Source organism: Megascapheus bottae, chromosome 19 (assembly GCF_031878675.1).
Source record: "Megascapheus bottae isolate mThoBot1 chromosome 19, mThoBot2.hap1, whole genome shotgun sequence".
NCBI classification, from domain to species: domain Eukaryota; kingdom Metazoa; phylum Chordata; class Mammalia; order Rodentia; family Geomyidae; genus Megascapheus; species Megascapheus bottae.
This window is the reverse complement of record NC_143527.1, coordinates 9792645-9809832: the sequence shown is the minus strand read 5'-3', so window position 1 is coordinate 9809832 and position 17188 is coordinate 9792645. Positions and strand designations below refer to the sequence as shown.

Sequence of the window (17188 nt, the reverse complement as noted above, 5' to 3'; positions counted from 1 at the left end):
CTAAGACATGACAGCAATTCTTCAAATTAACAGCAGTTACTACACCCACTGAGAATTCTTAGTTGTTTGACAGAGTGGTCAGAGCACTATGCTACCTCCCTAAAGCAGCCACCTAAAGAAGGTGAAGGCTGATGAGGTCATAGCACAGAAGTGATATAACCAGCTAAATCTAATTTCAGAGAAACCAACAAATTTCAACTAATGAAAAAGTGTCCCTAGGGTAGATGTTAACATCCGTTCATGTTGGGAAAGGAAATTTGTTGGATAGGCTTCTGAAAGCTTACTCACAGTGGCATCTGACTTATAGCACTCTGAGGTCGGTGGTGAAGGGTATGATTAACGGACCATTCACAGCCTACAAAGGTCATATTAGCTTCCCCTATCAGTTCGTCAATGCTGAAGCAATGGAGTGTGAAACTTGACTTGTGAGCTTGGAGAATGATTCAAGTCAGAAGTGATCCATGGCTGTTTATAAATGGAACCCAAGATTCCTAGCATTATCAGTAACAAGAGGATAGGCACAAATAATTTGGGGCAGCTAAAGAAGTATGATTGTAGTTTGGCTACTTTTTCTGTGTGAGTGTGCCCATACTATGACTTGAACTCAGGAGTGGGCTCTGTCATCTAGCCTTTTTTTTTTTTTTTTTTTTTGCTTAAAGCTAGCATTCTACCACTTGTGCCATAGTTCCATTTTCAGCTTTTTTTTTTTTTGCGGGGGCGGGGGGTGAGTAATAAGAGATTAGAATCTCATGGACTTTCCAGTTAAGGTTGGCTTTCAACTGCTATTCTAGGATCTGAGTCTCCTGAGTAGACAGGATCACATGTGTGAGTACCAGACTCCAGATTGGCGCTTTTCTTTTTTTTTTTTTTTAACCAGTCCTGGGCCTTGAACTCAAGGCCTGAGCACTATCCTTGGGCTTTTTCAAGGCTAGAGCTCTACCACTTGAGCCACAGCATCACTTCTGGCTTTTTTTCTTCTATGTATGTGGTACCAAGGTATTGAACCCAGGTCTTCGTGCATGCTAGGCAAGCACTCTACCACTAGGCCAAACTCCCTGCCTCAGCTTGGTACTTTTTTTAATAAACCAAGAAAATAACTTGAACAAATGGAAATATTAGTTATTAACTATAAATTTAAGAAGCAAATGCTATCTTACAATAGGAGGCTCCCTGATTATAAATATTTGAAAGAATTGAATACTAATGTTAAAACAATCAATCATACAGTAAAACCTACAAAATTATTCATTAGTTGTATTTTCACTAAATCCAAATTCAAAAGTTTATGGATAAATTTACGAAATATATTGAACCAAAATATTATGACTGAAATATTTTTTTCATATATTTTTATTGTAATTAAAATAAGGGTTACATTACATTTGCCAGATAGAAGGTACATTAATTCACATTCATTGATACCCTTTCTCATGTCTTGGTCCCCATTTCCCTCCCCCCACCCCCACCCCTCATCTTGTTTTCCCCCCTTCCCTATCCAATTTCAAATAACCAAATACAAATATATCCAATATGTTTGTTGTATGTCACCTAGGGAATATAAAGAAGCGATAAAACACAGCTGGGAAAAGTAAGTAGTATGTTAATGAGGATTTGATTAAAGAGATATATTAATTGATGACATACATTATTGTAGAAAATTCAGAAAAACTTGACAAAATCAGTGCATGTAAAATCAGGACATGATTTACTTGATCAAGGCTATTTTTTGAGAGCTACAACTTTCTTTTTTCATATATTTTTTATTGTAATTAATAGAAGGGTTACATGATATTTTTCCAGATAGATGGTGCATTAATTCCCATACTTTGATACCCTTTCAACATGTCTTGGTCCCCACTTCCCTCCCCCCACCCCCACCCCTCATCTTGTTTTCCCCTATTCCCTATCCAATTTCAAATAACCAAATACAAATATATCCGATATATCAGGTAAAAAAGTGAGATACTGTAACAATATGAGATAACCAAGGGACAGCAAAAGAGATGAGAAATAACATAGTACCTTAAGAACAACAATCATTCATTATATGGCTTATGTTTCTATATCCTAGAGATCCTTTCATTTAGCGTCATACTATATGGCCTTTTGTATCAAGGTTTTGCTCTATTGCAAATCTCTGCTAGGAGAGCCCAAGGTTTCTACTGATTATGACAAATGAGGGAAACCATTGAGCCTAAGTTCCTTTGAGTCTGGCTTACTTCACTTAATATGATTTTTTCTAAGTCTTTCCATTTCCTAACAAATGGGGCAGTGTCATTCTTTCTGACAGCAGCATAGAATTCCATTGTGTACAAATACCACATCTTGTTGATCCACTCATCAACTGAGGGACATCTGGGTTGGTTCCATATCTTTGCTATGGTAAATAGTGCTGCAATGAACACTGTTGTGCTGGTGGATTTAGCATGTCCTTGTTTCTGGACAATTGGGTAGATGCCTAGTAGTGGAATTGCTGGGTCATAGGGGAGTTCTATGTTTAGTCTTTTGAGGAACTGCCATCTTGCTTTCCATAGTGGTTGAACAAGTTTGCACTCCCACCAGCAGTGTAGTAGTGATCCCTCCTGGCCACATCCCCTCCAGCATCTGTTATTAGTTTTCTTGATCCTGGCCATTCTAATGGGAGTGAGGTGGAATCTTAGAGTTGTTTTGATTTGCATTTCTTTTATGACCAGAGATGTTGAGCATTTCTTCATGTGTCTATAGGCCATTTTTGTTTCTTCTTCAGAGAAGACTCTCTTTACGTCTTTAGCCCATCTTTTAATGGGATGGTTGTTACTTTGGAGATTAGTTTTGGATTGATGCAATTTTTTGAGATGTTGATATATTTTAGATATGAGGCCTTTATCCATTGTGTGGTTGGTGAAGATCTTTTCCCATTCTGTAGGCTTTCTAGTTAGTTTGCTAGCTACGTCCTTTGCCATACAGAAGTTCTGCAGTTTAATGCAGTCCCACTTATCCAGCCTTTTTCTGATTTGTTCTGATTCTTGGTCCTAATTAAGAATATTTCGACCTGTGCCAAGGAGGCCTAGTGTATCTCCTATTCCTTCTTGTAAAGTTTTCTGACTGAAATATTTCTAAAGTAATAACAAGTCGACTAATTCACTGAGTAAAGCCTGAGTATTTACTAACATTTTTTGGAAACTTGCAACCAGTACACAAGGAAGAATCTCATATCATCACACTATGTTTTCCTTTACTTGACAGGAAGTCAACTTCAAGCAGATTGACTTGAATCGGGATCTTAGTTGGAAAGCACCAAGTATCCAATAAACTGTTTGGGTTTGTTTTTGTTTTTGTTTTTTTTAATTTGGAAAATACTTCAGTTCCTGTGGCTTATCTTCCTGTTCATCATTTTATGAAATCCTGCAATCCCATGTGGACTTCTGGTAGAATGAGCAATGCAAGGAGCTGGCTTGGACTCGGTTTGTCCTTGTACTTCTGGGGACTGATGGACCTTGCGACCACTGTTCTCTCCAGCACAACACCACGAGGCAAACTAGAAGAGCTCCTGTCAGAAAAGTCACAAACGCACCAGAGAGTCAAGAGGAGCTGGGTTTGGAACCAGTTTTTTGTTCTGGAAGAATACACTGGAACAGACCCTTTGTATGTCGGCAAGGTAAGACATGCCCAGTAGCAAGATACATTATCAGGGTATCACATGTTGATGATTATGATTGCTTACCTAGCCTGTGTCTGAGGCCCAATAGAAATTTTAACTAGTGGCATTTCTCTGATCCATAGCTAAAATACAGATTTTTCCCTTTCTCAGATATAATTCAGAAAGGGAAAATTTCTGTTCTTACTCATGCCTCTGTTCCTAGTGAGAAAATCAGGAGTAGAATTTTGCAGAAAACGTTCAGACCCTGTAAGAATCTCTCAAGCCTCAGGAAAGATAGCAACAAAAATGACAGGATGAAGAAGAAATAAAAAGAAAAGCGAAAGTGAAAGTACAAATTCATGTTTTGTCAGTTTGTTTTTTTTTTCAGAGCATGTCAAAAGATATAACCTGAGGCTCCAATTTAAGGGAAAAGGGAAAAAACTGTCTTCACTTCAGAATTTCCTAGAATAGATGTGCTTTAAGATAGAGATGGTCAATGAATATGCTTACTAATTGTATATTCAAATTCCCTTGATTTATCTATCATTTAATTTGTAACCCTAGCTTTCTCCTATGTTTATTTTATGAGGATATTAATCAGAGACCATTTGTGAAAGTAACCAAGTGAGAGAATGATAAACAAAGAGTTAATTAGAAAATAGATAATTCATCCAAATGATAACTAAAATACTTGTTTAGTACGAAAGCTAAAAACAGGTTTCATATTGAAATACTTATGGCTCAAAGACCAGCTCTGTCAGATGCTAACAGGGACATTCTTGACAGGTCAATAAGCACCATTAGCCTGGTTTTCCTCAACTGTCCAACAGGAAGAAGGAGAGGTTGAGAGAATTACTACTTCTCAAGAATTATCTTTCCCTTGCATCCTCTACATTTGCAATTTTGTTTCTCCTTTGCCAAAATGACTCCAAAATTCTTCTACTTTTTCATCTCCATTTCTACCCTTATTTTAGCTGAGCAAATACCTACCTAGCAGTCCAGTCCACCTGAACTTCCTCCTCCACAATCCATGTTCTCCACCTGTGAGCTTTTTTAAGCATTCCCTATATTAAATCTCCTCTTTGTCACCTCCCTGGAAGGGAAGAAGTCCTCCAAACAACTCCCCACACTTAGTGACACACTTTGTCCCCTGGAGTCCAAGTGTACTCTATGATATTTCCCCCTGTTCCCCTGCTTCAGGGACATGGCCTGCAGTTCTCACAACTTTCACAATGTTTCTTTATTATTATTATTATTTAGAGAATACTTTATTATTTTCTGTAATCAAACCAACGTAGATAAGACCTTACATATTTAATACAGTGTGTTTACCCCTGTACTAATGAAAAAAAAGCTTAACGTTTCTAGACCAATATGGCTATTAATTTCTGTACAATGCCAACTCAACACGGTAAACTGGGATACTTTTTTCCAAAGTTGACAGCACAGCTAAAGTTTCCAAAAATTTAAATTATATATATATGTATATATATTTATATTTATATAAAAAGATCAATAATAGCAGTATGTTATGCATTGATAGCAGCAACAGCTTTTCCAGGTTCTGCAGTCATCTGAACAAAATTAGACATCCAGCACACTCCATTAATAAAAAGAAAAAGATAAAAAACAAAACCCCAGAAAAATGTGAATTTCTGTTACTGTTGTGGTACCTGGCACCATTTTTTTATTAGCTTCATCTGGAAAGAAAACATTCTTGAGTAACATCATTAAAAACAGCTCTGATAAAGCACAGTCACTACTACGTATCATAAAGCAGGTACAAGATATTTTATATTCACAGAGGGATGATACAGTACTATCCTATGTCTATAATACTAGAGGATACAATTAAAAAGACATTGAGACTTCATTCTATTTTTCCAGCAGAAGGTCCAAAGGATGGCTTTCATAATGTTTCTATATTGTTCTTCCATAGTAGGGACATTCTGAGTGTAAAAGCCTTCCTAGCCATTCCCTGTGTTGGCTCTGTTAAAATTCTCTCGCTGTCACTTCTTTCACAATTGTAACTATAATCTACAGTCATTGATTTATTTTTTAATGTACATGTTCAATGTCTGGATTCATCAACTGGAGTAGAAGCCAAAGAAGGCAAAATCATTGCTCCCATTTTATTTCCAAGACCTAACATGACACTGGCCATCTGGAAGATGAAAAAATGAATGAATGAAGAGCTTACAGTAGGAATTAAATGAGAGAATGTGTGCAACATGGATAGCACAATACTTGGTCCAGAATAACATTTTAATCATGATAACCTTGTTGTAGTAAGTAGTGGCAGCAGTAGTCTGGGAGATTCATGATGGGAATTTAGCAGCTCACTAATCCATAAGCATTGTAGTTGTAAACCCCATGATCCCAAAATTTCTCTCTCTCTTTTCCATATCCTCCTCATCCTTTATGTACAATAATCACAATACCTATCAATACTTCCTTGCCTATTTCTCTCAGATTCATCTCTTCCTTTCCAAACTCATCACTGTGATCCTCTGTTCCTCATTGTCAAATTAACTGAGCAGGGAGGTCTGCCTGAGGAGAGTCTCTTCCCATCCCCATCTCCTGGAAGCACTCTCTCTAGCACAACGCCCATCTGATTAAGAAAGCGCTTAACCTCTTGAATACTTAACAGAGCTCCTAGAATGCAGTTTAAGAACTTCTTCCAGACTCATCAGCACTTATTTCAACACACTTCTCTAATCTAGGTTTCCTTGCAGACTCCCCCATACCCCATTTGTCCTCACCTTAGATATGTGCCCATCCACAACCCTGGAAAGTACATGCTGCCATCACTCCTGCACCTATGTAGACTCTCAAAGACTTCTAACTTCCTAGTATCTATAAAATGTTTTTTTCCAAGTAGACATAATGATTATTGTAAAAAAAAAATAAAAAATGTATTCATATTCAGAAACTGCTTTGTATGCTTACACAATCCAGGGCTCTTTTCCCTCCTTCCAACTAAAGAAACTGCACTGGCAGTTTCTCCCCAAGTTTGTCTACACAGAAAACTGGTCACACAGAAGTACAGAAATAAAAAGGTAGCTAACATTGCACTGGGTGGCCACTGTATCCTGTGCCAGTCATCTTCACAGAAGGCAGATCACTTAATCCTTGTAACAATGTTAGGGGAGTTGTAATAATCCAAGGCAATCAAGATCAGAGAGGCTACAGTCATTGTCCAGAGTTATACTGAAGGCAGCAGAAAAGCCTGACTCATACTCGCCATCATTCTTAACCCAAAACTAGAGGCTTTCCTTCACATTCTTCTGGCCAGCCAGCATCTTTACACCTGAAGATTCACAGGTGAATAAGGCGGGATCAGGAATCTAAGGGAGCCTGACTGCTTCCTGAGCTCTTTCACACTAATGATGGAAATATTTAGATGTATGGCACTTTTATCACTGTTAGTATTTTCCTTGACCTAATTTCCTTAACTTGGGATATTAGACAAACTCCCACTCCCACAGTCCTCTGCAGCACCTGGGGAAGGACTTCTCTGCACTGGGTGTCTCCTCCCATATAGTTAGTTGCACCATGGTCTATGAAAGCACTTATCCTCAGACTTTCTTTTGAAAGAAAATTTATCCACCTTTTATTGTCTTTACCCCAGGAACATTCAGTGTGTCACCTTGAATTCCAGAAGATGTCTGTTTACAGAGCCTGCCAAGGTATTTTCTTATTTGAGGAAGGAACATGGCAACAATTATTACCTATAATTGGAATGATCTTATAAAATACACATTGGGGTCTCCAGGAAAAGGGAGTAAAGAGTTTAAAGTTACTTTATACTGACATATGCAAAGGGAGGGGTGCATAGATCTTGTGTGTGTGCACAATCCATGCCAAGGTTAGCAACTACATGGACATTATGTAATCACAACTATAAACACTGCCACTATATTCTGAAAGCTAATGAAGGGGTAACCCTGTTTTCAAAATCCTAAATCAAGTATGATTTTTGAGAATCTTCATGAACTTCCTCGCACTCACTATGAGGATCTTTAGCTGAAAATCATGAAGACTACAGACTTATTAAGATCAGTGAGATTTGTAATCTGTCATATTCTGACCAGGGACTGTAGAGGTTATTCAGGGGAAAATATTTTCCCAAGATGTACAAGACTATGTGCCACACATGGTGTTCAGTCAGTGTGAGTTAAATATGGAGAAAGAGAAAACACTATTTTATTATACTGCCAAGTTTTTAGTAACTTAGAGAAAAGCTATTTATGTCCCATCTTAGCAGTTTTTGCAAGCAAATATATAGTCTTCAGGGTAAACCTGAATTCTCGTGTGCATGACAGCGTTTGTTTTTAGCTCCTTAGTGTCTCTTAGCTCCTTAGTTCCCTCGTCCTACTCCACTCTGATCTAGGGCTGGCATTCTGCAAGCCATGATTTCTTTTTCCAACTGGGATGTATCCACAGGTAAGCCAGGAAACTGGAGAAGGGGGAAGGAACTTGCTTTTTCACTCAGCCAGCAGTTCATATTCATATGTTCAGCTTCATCACAGTTCCTAGGAATACTGGCACCACCAAAGGTACCCTACCCTCAAAGGCCTGAGTCCCAGGTCAGCAGGAGTTGGAGAGAAAGGGCTCCTCTACACTCCACACCCCGAAATCCCCAGCTCTTCCTCCTCAGAAGCCTAAGACACACTCTCCAGAGAATATTGTCCACACATTTAGATGCAGGAGCCCTTAACCCCTGTTCACCCTGTAGTTGCTATTGCTCATCACTTAGACATCTCACTGTTTCCTCATTCCTTTTTATTCTTTCATAATCAATTTTTTCTGTTAAAATATGTGGTGGAGATTTTGTTTCCCAAGAAGATCATGAACTGATACACCTCAGAAATCAATAGTGTGTAAGTCAATCCTGGCCCTCTTCACGACTGATACTCTTGTTGTACATGAGAGGCTTCCTCCTCATCTCTTTCCTTCTCTCCTACTGTAAACCTGTAAACCTACACTCTGAAGTCACCATATATACGCTAGTTCTTAAACTAAAGTAGCATGATTCCACGTAGGCTAAAGCCCTGACCTTATACTCTCCTTTGGATAACAGTTTATTCAGAGCATGCTACATGCTAAGGTATACACCAAGAGCAAGGTCACATTGTCTCTATCCTTAAGATATTCTGCCTATAGAGCAGAATACAGAATACAGATAACAAAAAGGACCTTTTAGACCATCTCAACCCATCCTGAGTATATACCTAATGTCAGCTTAATCCTCCTAGATAACTTGTCATGCCCTAATTACACTACTTCTTTTTCTTTTTTGCCAGTTCTGGGCTTGGGCTCGGGGCCTGAGCACTGTCCTTGGGTTTTCTCAAGGATAGAGCTCTACCACTGGAGACACAGCACCACTTCTGGCTTTTTTTCTATGTCTGTGGTACCGAGGAATTGAACCCAGGTTTTGTGCATGCTAAGCAAGCACTCTACCACTAGGCCAAACTCCCAGCCCTACACCACTTCTTTTTAAGTCCTATGCCACATGTCTTACAATTACCAAGATGTATACATTTCTTCTTTCAAATTTTAAGAAACAAGCCAGGCACCAGTGGCCCATACCTATAATCCTAGCTATTTAGGACGCTGAGATCTGAGGATTAGGGTTTGAAGCCAGTTCAAGCAGGAAAGTCCATGAGACTCTTTTTTTTTTTTTTAAATCTCCAATAAATTACTCAGAAAAAGCCAGAAGTCAGAAGTAGCACTGTGGTTCAAGTGGTAGAATACTAGCTTGAACTTGCTCAGGGACAGGGCACAGGTCCCGAGTTAAAGCCCCAGGACCAGCAAAAACAAACAAACAAGTAAAATTTAAGAAACATCAGGAAATCTTTGTCTTTCTCCTCCCAATTCCATGCCCTTGCCAACATGTACACATTCCACAGGCACTGGGTTTTCATTTCTTTATGCTCAGATCTACTCTACATAAGAACTGGGCGCTTCTGCCTTTTTACTTGCTCTTTATACTGCATGAATAGAAGGTTGAGATTAAAAAAAAAAAAAAACAGAACTTGGAATAAGGAAATGTGAGAACTTCCTATACTATATGGAGTAATTTTAGTAGGAAAAAAAGTCTTTTTATTCCCCAAAAGTCTATTCTGGTATTTCCCTTGTGTGGATAAGATAGAGCTGAGCCTCGAAGCAAAGTTGCTTGTGTGACTTGGTCAGAAGTCGGTTGGTGGGCCGGGAGTTTGGCCTAGTGGTAGAGTGCTTGCCTAGCATGCACAAAGACCCGGGTTCGATTCCTTGGTACCACATACTTAGAAAAAGCCAGAAGTGGTGCTGAGGCTCAAATGGTAGAGCTCTAGCCTTGAGAAAGTCCAAGGACAGTGCTCAGGCCCTGAGCTTAAGCCCAGGACTGGCAAAAAAAAAAAAAAAGTCGGTTGGAGAGCAGTTCAAAGCAAGTCCCAACATCCAAAGCCTTCCCTGTCTGTAGGATTCTGGGGATACATTTCCAGGTGTCTCTTTAACTAGGTAAACTTAAATCCTTAAGAGAAGCCAATCCTTCCAAAGCTTTGGGCAGCCTTAGCACCTTAGCCATGGGGCTCTGCGTAACAAAAAAGGCCTGCTGTTTATTTTCCCTTCTCTACTACTTCCTGGAGGCCTACTGAAGAGCTGGGTATGTTAATACCCTTTGCTCTATGCAAGTGTCTCATCATCATAACCACCCCATTTCTAGTGTCCCCATTATAGGGAAAAAAACCCCACTGTGCTCCATACTTCACATACATTAATCTCTAATGATCCAAATAACCTTCCAAAGTAAGTATTAATACTGTCCACAATTTATACTATAAAAAAATTAAAGGTCATGAACAGTAAATAATCCATTTACAAATGAAACAGTTGGTGTTCAGGTCAGTTATATTTGGCTCCTTGCTATTAGCCTGATACTGGTTTTCTGTTTTATAAATTAATCTCATGAATTTCATCGCTGAACTCTGCAAAGTGCTAACAACACAGGAACAGCACAGTTAGTGTCGCTGACTAAATTTAACTAATTTTTTTTTTTGTTGCTGTTGACCTCTTTAGAGAGACTATTACCTACGGGCCAGAACAAGATTAAAGAGTTCTTGGCAATCATACAAATTATCTACAATTACCAATACAGAGTAGTCTTAGAATCCTTTGGAGTTTCATCATTAAAGAATCTGTGAAGAATCTATTAGGCAGATAGAAGCCAACCCTAACTCACCTACCACATGTGAGTTAATCAGTTATATACCCAAGAAGTCCAACAAAAACCAGAGATACTCTGCTGTGAAACATAGTAACCAAGAGTTAGATTCAATCTGACACCTGAAAAAAAAGGAAGCATAGTCTTGCCAAATCAAATCACAGAACTGGGGTTACAGAACTGAAGACCTGAAAAGGCCAGTGGAATATTTAGATCCCTGCCCCTGCCCCCACCTTCACATTCCTGGGATTTTGATATCATCACTTGAGCCACACCTTCAGCCAGTACTTTAATTAATAACTTCATCAGCTTTCTGACAACTTGTTTGTCATAAAAAAATGTCAATACTCCAAAAATTAACTTACAGCAATTGTTTTCATTTTCAGATGCTTAGGCTTGTCTATTACTATTTTTAATGGAAAGGTGAGGTTCTTGCTCTTAATTACAAATAATGACATCTATATTTTCCAGATACATTTCCACATTCTTCACAGAGAATTATTATTTGGGTGTGAGGGGGTGGTCGTGAGGCTTGAGTCTGGGCACTGTCCCTGGGATCTTCACCTCAAGGATTAGTATTCTACCACTTGAGCCACAGTGCCAACTGTGGAGATAACTGGAGATGACTCTCACAGACTTGCATGCCTGGGCTGTCTCTGAACTGTGATCCTCAGATCTCAGCCTCCAAAGTATCAAGAATTACAGGTGTGAACCACTAACGCTGCCCGGCTGAGAAGACTATGATACAGAAAAACTGTTTCCTGCTGTTTGATCTGTTCTTTTTGGAAGTACGAGGGTTTGAAATTCAGGACTTCCTTAGTAAGCACTCTACTACTTGAACCATGCCTCCAGTCCTAGTGAGACTTTTTTGCCAGTCCTGGGGCTTGAACTCAGGGCCTGAGCACTGTCCTTGGGCTTTTCAAGGCTACAGTACAGCTCTATCACTTGAGCCACAGCACCACTTCCAGCTTTTTCTATGTATGTGGTGTGGTACTGAGGAATCCAATGAGGGTCTTCATGTATCACTCTACCACTAGGCCAAACTCCTGGCTCCATAGCGAGAATTTTAAAATTTGTAAGTAAAAATAATTTTCTAAGCTGGGTGCAGTGGCTCATCCCTGTAATCCGAGCTACTCAGGAGACTGAGATCTGAGGATCAAGGTTCAAAGCCAGCCTGGGCAGAAAAGGACCTGAGACTCTTATCTCCAACTAACCCCTAGAAAATGGGAAGTGGGGCTTGGCTCAAGGATAAAGAAGTAGCCTTGACCTGAAGAGTTCAGGGACAGTGCCCAGGCCTAGTTCAAGCCCCATGACCCCCCAACACAAATAATAATAATAATAATAATAATAACAATAAAAATAATAATAATATAACAATAATTTTCTATGTGAAGGAAGGCTATAGCCATAATGGGATTTTGGGAATGCTTTCCCACAGCTTCATTCAGACATGGACAGGGGAGATGGATCCATCAAATACATCCTCTCGGGAGAAGGCGCAGGCATTGTATTTACTATTGATGACACCACTGGAGACATCCATGCCATTCAGAGGCTCGACAGAGAAGAGAGAGCTCAGTACACTTTAAGGGCTCAAGCTCTGGATAGGCGGACAGGCCGGCCAATGGAGCCAGAGTCAGAGTTCATCATCAAAATCCAAGACATCAATGACAACGAACCCAAGTTCCTAGATGGACCTTACGTCGCCACTGTGCCAGAAATGTCACCAGTGGGTAAGGTGGTGATTCACTGATTTTCACAAATAGCAGTTGCCCTATCAAAGACCTCCTATGTATATACAGAAAATATGCACAACAGCCCACAAATGGCAAACATAAAAACAAAAGTGACAACTATGTCCTTTAACAGGCAGGAAGCTACATACACATTTGAATGCACAGTAAATTCAGTTCTAATTCTATATAGAAAAAAAACGATAATTGGTAGATGGTAACATTTCAATATTATTTAAGAGTAATGATGACCCCCAAACACTGGCTGTCTTTACTAGTTACTAAGAATTTAAACAAAAATAACTATATGATCATCTCTACTAAATAAATCCAAGAAAAGCACTATGGAAACTTGATCTTGAAATGAGATTCCAAAAAAAAAAAAAAGAAAAGAAAAAGAAAGAAAGAATATAAATGAGATTTCCCTAGGGAAGTAAACCTAACATGTGCAAATGTTTTAAACTTAACCATTCTGAACTACTTCTCTTCCTCAGGTACCTCTGTTATCCAGGTGACAGCCACAGATGCAGATGACCCAACATATGGCAACAGTGCCCGGGTGGTGTATAGCATTCTCCAGGGCCAGCCATATTTTTCTGTGGACTCCAAAACAGGTATCTGATGCAAGAAACAGAGGAGTTTGCTTTATTCTACAATTCTCTGAAAGCTCTACTTATCACAGAAGCAACTTTCCTTTTTAAGAACTCTCTAGGGAGTATACTAAGCAAAGGAAACTGCTACAAATTTTAGGATTAAGACAGCAAAGGAGCACATGCCTGTGACTGAGAGCATCACTATGTGAAGACAGAATACAGGGGCTGCCTGGAGAGGCCTGGAGAGGCCAGAGCCCATCTGCCTATCTAGAAATAGCTCCTCACCAGCCAGCCCCCAAAATATTACAGCTATTTCCAGAGGCAAAGGCTTCTATAACTACAGTACAAGAAGCACTGAGAGATTGACATATTTGCTTAGGAACACTCCAGCCCCAGAACCACATGCTCTGAAAGCTTCTGAAAGCTTCTTCAGGAGAACTGTCCAGCCTGTCACCATATGCCTCACTGATAAGGAAACTGGAGAACTAAAATGCTAGTAAAGTTCACTGGTAGTAGGTAGTTTTCCACTGACCTACCCAGTACTAAGCAGATCACAAGGCCAGAATGAATGGCAGCTGCGCAGGCAGGCTCTAATGGGAGAGGAAAGAGCATATGGGATATGGCCTCTAAAATGGCAGATCCTGGTAGGGAGTCTTCAACAGGGAGGACATCAAAAAACTGAATGGGTGATTTTGTTTCCACTGCAACTATTTTCATGAGATCTTTGACTACAACACTTATTTATTTGTTTATTTACTTACTTACTTATTTTTTTGTGGGTCATGGGGCTTGTACTCTGCCTGGGCACAGTCCCTGAGCTCTTCAGCTCAAGGCTACTGCCCTACCCACGGGTCTGGGCCTTGTCCCTGAGCTCTTCAGCTCAAGGCTACCACCCTATCTTTGAGCCAAGCCCCATTCCCATTTTCTAGAGTTTAGTTGGAGATAAGAGTCTCAGGTCCTTTTGTGCTCGGGCTGGCTTTGAACCTTGATCCTCAGATCTCAGCCTCCTGAGTAGCTAGGATTACAGGCGTGAGCCACCATGCCTGGCTACAATATTTATTTTTAATCTGTAATAGTCTTTCTTTAATATGTTTGAATTGGGCAGAATTCTTATGTCATTATTTTGTTTGCTTTTGTGCCAGTATTAGGGTCTGAATTCAGAGCCTGGATACTGTCATTTAGTCTTTTGATTCAAGGCTTGTGCTTTACCACATAAGCCACAGTTCTACTTCTGGACTTTTCGTAGCTAATTAGAGATAAGAGTGTCATGGTCTTTTTTGCCCAAGCTGACTCCTCAGATCTCAGCCTCCTGAGTACAGCTAGCATTACAGACTTAAGCCACCTGTGTCCAGCCAATTTATCATTACTAATTTACACTTATTCCAGGATTCCTCCCTTTTCAGATGCTTTCAAAGACTTTATTTCAACATTCCAATAATCTTGTGAAGTAACAAAACATATAGGAGTATTACTACTCCCATTTCACATAAAGAAGGCTACAGACCTAGGGAGAAGAAACGAGTATGAAAGCTTACAGCTAAGCCAGACGTGGTGGCTCATGCCTGTAATCCTAGCTACTCAGGAGGCTGAGATCTGAGGATCATGGTTCAAAGCCAGCCCAGGTACTAGAATGTCTGTGAGATTCTTATCTCCAATTACTCACCAGAAAAACAGAAGTAGCACTATAGCTCAAGGGCTACAGCAATAGCCTTGAGCTGAAAACTTTGGGGAAAACACCCAGGTCCATAGTTTAAATCCCACAACCTACAACAAAAAAAAAGAAGAAGGAGAAGGAGAAGAGGAGGAGGAGGAGGAGGAGGAAGAAAGAAAAAGAAAGAAAGCAAGCTTACAACTATAGAAGTCAATGGTGAACACACAAAGTCACCTCTTTATTTGAAAGAGAAAAAAATACTCTACTATTAGTAACTGATAGGATTTTTCCCCCTAGAAGTTCTAAAGGTAGTCAGGCATTTAGAAAAGTTTATCATAAAAGTAGAAAGTGAGGAAATATAAATTAGCAGGAAGAAAAATAAAGATTATAGTCAGAGACTTCTATAAAAAAAAGAAACTTCAATATTTCTGTAATAGAGAGAATAGAAGTGCCTACAGGGAAAAAATATAGGCAAGAGGGTAATGTGTCCTTTATACCCTAAGAAGTAGCTTACATTATTTGGACAGCTCCCAGAAGGCATCTATAGTGTTAAGATCAAAACTACATGGAAAGACAGTCATTGCTGTGCCCACGGGGCATTTTAAAAAAGAAAATGCTGCATATTTCACTTCAGAATGTTATTGCTAAATGAAATATATATATTAGAGGAATAAATGTGGGACAAATGGGTCTTCCCTGTGCCTTCTTTTTTCATGCAAGAAGTCTACTTCGCCAAGAGTCACACTATAAACCTGAAATAAATAAGCACCTTTAATCTTCACCTGGAGTGTATGGAAGTCAACTTTCATAAGTTGAAGGGTTAAAAAGGAGATAAAACATCACTGTGCCTCTGAGGCAGGATCAGAACAAAACATTTAGTGAACTTGGGTTGGAACCCTGTCTTCATGGCTTTTTGCTCTTCCTTATTGTCTGGGGGACCTCATCTGCCATTCACGTTAAAACATACAACTCACAGAACACACTTCATGTCCAAGTTCATGGAATTCAATGAGGCACAGAGATAGCAGGATACAACAAAACAGAATGAGATAATAACAAAAGGGAATCAAATCAGAATTTCATCCCTACATAGAGGTTGAAGGGAGGCAGAGAAAAAGCACAATAAGGGTTTGTTATCAAAAGCAGTCATTCATACGACAAGGGCTCTAGGGCCTGACGAGAGAAAAGGCAGAAAGAGAATAACCTAAAAGTCACAGATTTGGTTTTTCTGGACCCAAACTCCCAGTTTTCTTTGGATAGTCACAGCCTTCTGAAATCACCTTGGACTGTAAGTCAAGTATGTAAGAGAAACACTGCTGCCACCTCCAGATTCCCTTCAGTAATATTGCCAAAGGAAGTCAGCCTCTAAGCCCTTCCTGCTGCAATCTTTGTACTTATTCCTCATTTGTTTTAAACCCAGCATTATTTTTTAAGGATGGAATCTATTTCAGTTATTATTTACCTCAATTTTAATAAAACAATTGCCAGGCTTCAGGCATTTTCCTTGCCCACTGGAGAAATCTAGAAATGAATCTGTTAAAACCTGACTTGTGGCTTTGTTCTGAAAAACATTCATTTCTATCTGGCAGGTGTGATCAGAACTGCACTTACCAACATGGACAGAGAAGCCAAAGAATACTACGAAGTTATTATTCAAGCCAAGGACATGGGAGGGCAGCTTGGAGGATTAGCAGGGACCACGACAGTCAACATCACGCTCTCTGATGTCAATGACAACCCACCCCGATTTCCCCAGAGTGAGTACCTAACTGAACAAAGCACACATCTCAGGCTAGAGAGATGCGCTTGTTACACAGATGCAGAAGCAAAATCCAGCCTGAGGGTTAACTTTGTTTATTTTAGATTTCTTCTGCTTTCCAAGGAGCTGGGATTACAGACACAGGTTTCTTTCTGAGATTTTGCCAAGGTTGTCCTTAAACTCTCCTATCTCCACCTCCTGAGTCACTAAAATTATAGACATATGCCACCATACTGAGCCCATCTGACTATCTAAACCAATCAATTCAGGTAGATAATAAGTGTCTTCTTTAAATGAGTACCACACATGAAGGCACAAGTCACTTAGGACCAGTACCCTAACACTGTGAAGCTTAAAATTCACTTTTAAGGAGCACACATTTAATACAGGGGAGGGAGGGCAGGGAGGGCAGGCAGAGGCAGGCAGGCAGGCAGGCAGGCAAAGCAAGCTAGATTTGTTCCACTGAGAGAAGACAATGAGATGATGAGTTCAAGGCCAATTTCGATTACATAGGAAGTCTAGGTATGGGGACAAAGAGCAGTGTACAAAAAATCTCTCCTTGAGCTCCTCTGAGCAGATGAGCATAACACACAAACTCTCTCCCCTTCCCTCTCCCTATGCCTCTCTCT

The 17188-nt window shown here is 39.7% G+C and overlaps 1 protein-coding gene, 1 long non-coding RNA gene and 1 pseudogene across 3 annotated transcripts in view; 2 read left to right on the top strand and 1 right to left on the bottom strand.

Annotated features, from left to right (window-relative positions):
• Window positions 1-3248, top strand: part of LOC150049620 (uncharacterized) — a 51896-nt pseudogene extending 48648 nt beyond the window's left edge.
• The window catches only part of LOC150049619 (uncharacterized), a 286277-nt gene extending 273091 nt beyond the window's left edge, over window positions 1-13186 (bottom strand). For both annotated transcript variants that reach the window (XR_016538814.1, XR_016538815.1), the window contains exon 1: window positions 13055-13186. This is a non-coding gene — a long non-coding RNA (uncharacterized LOC150049619). The remainder of the gene's footprint in view (window positions 1-13054) is intronic.
• Cdh20 (cadherin 20) overlaps window positions 1-17188 on the top strand; it is a 177550-nt gene that overhangs the window by 134628 nt on the left and 25734 nt on the right. The window contains exons 2-5 of the mRNA XM_090353012.1: window positions 3226-3637; window positions 12262-12556; window positions 13051-13170; window positions 16390-16557. Of these exons, the coding sequence (XP_090209138.1) occupies window positions 3377-3637; window positions 12262-12556; window positions 13051-13170; window positions 16390-16557 (844 nt within the window). The 5' untranslated portion in view covers window positions 3226-3376. The remainder of the gene's footprint in view (window positions 1-3225; window positions 3638-12261; window positions 12557-13050; window positions 13171-16389; window positions 16558-17188) is intronic.